Below are 4,798 nucleotides of genomic sequence, written 5' to 3' on the forward strand. Positions count from 1 at the left end.
TTAGGGAACACAGATATATTAGTTAGATATAAGTTAGGGAAACACAGATACATGAGTTAGATATAAGTTAGGGAAACAGATACATAAGTTAGATATAAGTTTTGGAAGCACAGATATATAAGTTAGATATAAGTTAGGAACACAGTTATATAAGTTAGATAAATGTTAGGGAAACAGATATATAAGTAAGGGAAACACAGATACATAAGTTAGAGAAACACAGATATATAAGTTAGATATAAGTTAGGGAAACACAGATATATAAGTGAGGGAAACAGATATATAAGTTAGATATAAATTAGGGAAACAGATTTATGAGTTACGGAAACACAGATATATAAGTTAGATATAAGTTAGGGAAACACAGATATATAAGTTAGATATACGTTAGGGAAACACAGATACATAAGTTAGATCTAAGTTAGGGAAACAGATATATAAGTTAGATATAAGTTAGGAACACAGAAACATAAGTTAGATATAAGTTAGGGAACATGAGTTAGATATAAGTTAGGGAAACACAGATACATAAGTTAGATATAAGTTTTGGAAGCACAGATATATAAGTTAGATATAAGTTAGGGAAACACAGATATATAAGTCAGGGAAAAACAGATATATAAGTTAAATATAAGTAAGGGAAACAGATATATAAGTTAGATATAAGTAAGGGAAACACAGATATATAAGTTAGATATAAGTTAGGAACACAGAAACATACATTAGACATAAGTTAGGGAACACAGATATATAAGTTAGATAAAAGTTAGGAACATATAATATAACTAATCCATGTTTTCTTACCGAGTTCTGGTCGTCCAACCCAAAGTTGTTGTTTCCGAGTAAGTTGTCATCTGCTTCAAAAGGCGTCTTGGTTAGATCAGGGAAGTTTCCGTTGTTGTACTCCAACACGTACTTGGTTGTGGCATCAGCTGCCGCATGTTGCGTCGTCTCTGCAGCGACTTCAACACCTGTTTCTGGGGTGATTTCGGCCACGGAGTCAGATGTGAGCGTTATGATTTCCTCTGGATCTTCTGGCTTTGGAACATCTGGGGAGACACCCTCATCTTCTTCTGGGACTAACACAACTTCTGGTTCGTGTGTGGTTCCTTCTATAGTTTCCATCTCTTCTGCAGCTTCTACAAGTCCTTGCACTGGTTCTTTGGACGGTTCGGTCTCTTCAGGTGTACCTGCAACAAGTCCTGCTTTGTGCGTTGGGTCTTCTATGAGTTCTGTCTTTTCATGAGTTTCTTCTGCAGGTCCTTCTTGATGGGCATCCCCTTCTGTTGGGTCAACTACTTCTACTTTTTCAAGTCCTGCTTCTTGCATTGCTTCTTCTATGAGTTCTGTCTCTTCAGGAGTTTCTTCTGCAGGTCCTTCTTGTTGGGCATCCCCTTCTGTTGGGTCGACTACTTCTACTTCTTCAAGTCCTCCTTCTTGCGTTGGGTCTTCCATAAGTTCTGTCTCTTCAGGAGTTTCTTCTGTAGGTCCTTCTTGTTGGGCATCCCCTCCTGTTAGGTTGACTACTTCTACTTCTTCAAGTTCCGCTTCTTTCGTTGGGTCTTCTATGAGTTCTGTCTCTTCATGAGTTTCTTCTGCAGGTCCGTATTGATGGGCATCTCCTCCCGTTGGGTGGTCTACTTCTACTTCTTCAAGTCCTGCTTCTTGGGTTGGCTCTTCTATGAGTTCTGTCTCTTCAGAAGTATCTACTTCAAGTCCTGCTTCTTGCATTGGTTCTTCTAAGAGTTCTGTCTCTTCAGGAGTGTCTTCTGCAGGTCCCTTTTGTTGGGCATCCCCTCCTGTAGGGTCTACTACTTCTACTTCTTCAAGTCCTGCTTCTTGCATTGGTTCTTCTATGAGTTCTGTCTCTTCAGGAGTTTCTTCCGCAGGTCCTTCTTGTTCAGCATCCCCTCCTGTTGGGTCAACTACTTCTACTTCTTCAAGTCCTGCTTCTTGCGTTGGGTCTTCTATGAGTTCTGTCTCTTCATGAGTTTCTTCTGCAGATCCCTCTTGATGGGCATCTCCTCCCGTTGGGTGGACTACTTCTACTTCTTCAAATCCTGCTTCTTGGGTTGGCTCTTCTATGAGTTCTGTCCCTTCAGAAGTATCTTCTTCAAGTCCTGCTTCTTGCATTGGTTCTTCTAAGAGTTCTGTCTCTTCAGGAGTGTCTTCTGCACGTCCTTCTTGTTGGGCATCCCGTGTAGGGTCTAATACTTCTACTTTTTCAAGTCCTGCTTCTTGCGTTGGTTCTTCTATGAGTTTTGTCTCTTCAGGAGTGTCTTCTGCCGGTCCTTCTTGTTGGGCATCCCCTCCTGTATGGTCTACTACTTTTACTTTTTCAAGTCCTGCTTCTTGCGTTGGTTCTTCAATGAGTTTTGTCTCTTCAGGAGTGTCTTCTGCAGGTCCTTCTTGTTGAGCATCCCCTCCTGTAGGGTCTATTACTTCTACTTTTTCAAGTCCTGCTTCTTGAGTTGGTTCTTCTAAGAGTTCTGTCTCTTCAGGAGTGACTTCTGCAGGTCCTTCTTGTTGGGCATCCCCTGTAGGGTCTATTACTTCTACTTCTTCAAGTCCTGCTTCTTGCATTGGTTCTTCTATGAGTTCTGTCTCTTCAGGAGTGTCTTCTGCAGGTCCTTCTGGTTGGGCATCCCCTCCTGTAGGGTCTACTACTTCTACTTCTTCAAGTCCTGTTTCTTGGGTTGGCTCTTCTATGAATTCTGTCTCTTCAGAAGTATCTTCTTCAAGTCCTGCTTCTTGCATTGGTTCTTCTAAGAGTTCTGTCTCTTCAGGAGTGTCTTCTGCAGGTCCTTCTTGTTGGGCATCCACTGTAGGGTCTATTACTTCGACTTTTTCAAGTCCTGCCTCTTGCGTTGGTTCTTCTATGAGTTTTTTCTCTTCAGGAGTGTCTTCTGCAGGTCCTTCTTGTTGGGCATCCCCTCCTGTAGGGTCTACTACTTCTACTTCTTCAAGTTCTGCTATTTGTGCATTTTTTTTTAATTCAGGTCTTTCTTTCTCTATGGGGTCTATCTGTTCCTCTGGCACTTCTGGACCTTCAGCTGGTTCTCCTGTGGTCTCAAATGTTTCTCTTTTTGAATTCTCATCAACTGTCTTTACGGGCCCTTCTCCTATCGTAGCTTTATCTGGTTCTCCTGTGGTATCTTCTTGGGTGTCGGTTTTCTCCTCTGTTTCTGTGGGTAGTTTTTCGTCTGTTGTTTGGAGCATTTCGTCTTCTGTTTCAACTGCAAAGTCTTCTTCAGCCTCACTTACATGTGTCATCGTTGTTGTTGTCATCATGTCAGTGGACCCCATTTCAAAATCTTGGGTTGTCTTATCTTCAGAAACAACTGAAGTGTCTTCTATCTCTTCATCTGTTGGTGGCGTTTGCTCTGGGTTTTTGTCCCCGTAGTCCTGTAAGTTAACAGGCTCAGACATTGGTGTTGGTTGGTCTTTACTAACATCTAATGCTATCTTGTCTGTGTTCGTCAGACTTGAGGCCTGCGAAGGACCCTCGGTTTTCATGTCAGAGACAGATTCTAGTTCTGGACTCACATCTATAAGCATTTCTTCTTCTTCTGAATCTGAAATCAGAAATACAGTTGGAGTTGCATCTGCACTGACCTTGGTATCCTCTTGGCTTTCTTCTACAAACGCCTCGGGTCCTTCGAGATTTTCTACCTCGACGGTTTCTGGATCATCTGTTGTTTGTTCCTCCAAAGCCAAGGCTACGTCTGGGGTGATATCGAAAGATTTGTGAATTTCTTCAACTTCTGCATCCTCAACAACCTCGAAACTTGTCTCTGGGGTATGCTCCATCAGGACTTGCACCAGGGAAACGTCCTGTCCTAAGTCTTCCAGTGTTTCAGGGTTTGTAGGAACCACAATAGTAGCTTCTATGAGGACTTCTTCGGCCATGATGTCCGAGGGTGGCTCCTCGCCTTTTGGGGTAACTTCTTTTATCACTTCAGAGTCAGGTGCATCCAGATCTTTGGGAATGATTTCATCTTCTGGGACAGTTTTCTCTTCTTTAACCATTACACCAAAGGGTTTGTGGGTAACCGAGGCAGAGACCTTTGTGGAAACCTCCACTATATCCTCTAAAATGTCTTCAGCATCTTCTCCTTCAGACTGTAGAGTCTCAGCAACGACCAAAGGGGTTTCTGAATACCCGTCAGCCCCAGATTTCTGGATGTCTTCGGTGTCTTCGGGCACAGAAGCAATTGCAGGCTCGTGAGTCAAACCCCCCGCCCTCTCAGTCAAGGACGTGGTTTGGAGCGACGCTTCGGTCGCCGAGAGCAGAGGCGTTAGAGCAGTGGCGCCAACTCCTGCTGGAAGGTCTTCTTGGTGGGGGGGGATTGCAACTTCCTCTGGAAAATCAATAAGGAAGAATTAAAAGAATTTGAAAAAATTTTAGCAAGTTCCTGCAATCTCATCGCATAAAGTTGCATAAATATCCCGCGTATTCATCACAGTTTTTAACCTTCATGTTGCCCTCATGTTGTCCTCATTTGGCCCTCATGTTGCCCTCATGTTGTCCTCATGTGGCAATCATGTTGCCCTCAAGTTGCCCTCATGTTGCCCTCATGTTGTCCTATACCAATATTCTTTTTAAATCCCCAAATAACAGGGTAGATTCCACACAACGCTCTTTGCCAAGTACCAATCTCAACTTTTGATAATGTTGGTGATTGGTCAGCCGCCCCTCCCCCAGAGTAGCCTCTGATTGGTGTTTTTGAAATAGTATTGAGTAAAAGTTGACATATTCCAGTCTGTGATTATCCATCAACATCCATTCCTTTAATTT

The 4,798-nt window shown here is 42.8% G+C and overlaps 1 protein-coding gene across 1 annotated transcript in view; it reads right to left on the reverse strand.

Moving 5' to 3' along the window:
• LOC117941202 (uncharacterized abhydrolase domain-containing protein DDB_G0269086-like) overlaps positions 1–4,711 on the reverse strand; it is a 6,703-nt gene extending 1,992 nt beyond the window's left edge. Inside the window, exon 1 of the mRNA XM_034866291.1 lies at positions 805–4,711. Coding sequence (XP_034722182.1) covers positions 805–4,029 — 3,225 coding nt within the window. The 5' untranslated portion in view covers positions 4,030–4,711. The remainder of the gene's footprint in view (positions 1–804) is intronic.
• Between the last annotated feature and the right edge of the window lie 87 nt (positions 4,712–4,798).

The sequence above is a fragment of the Etheostoma cragini genome, unplaced genomic scaffold (genome assembly GCF_013103735.1).
Source record: "Etheostoma cragini isolate CJK2018 unplaced genomic scaffold, CSU_Ecrag_1.0 ScbMSFa_4656, whole genome shotgun sequence".
In the NCBI taxonomy this organism is placed as follows: domain Eukaryota; kingdom Metazoa; phylum Chordata; class Actinopteri; order Perciformes; family Percidae; genus Etheostoma; species Etheostoma cragini.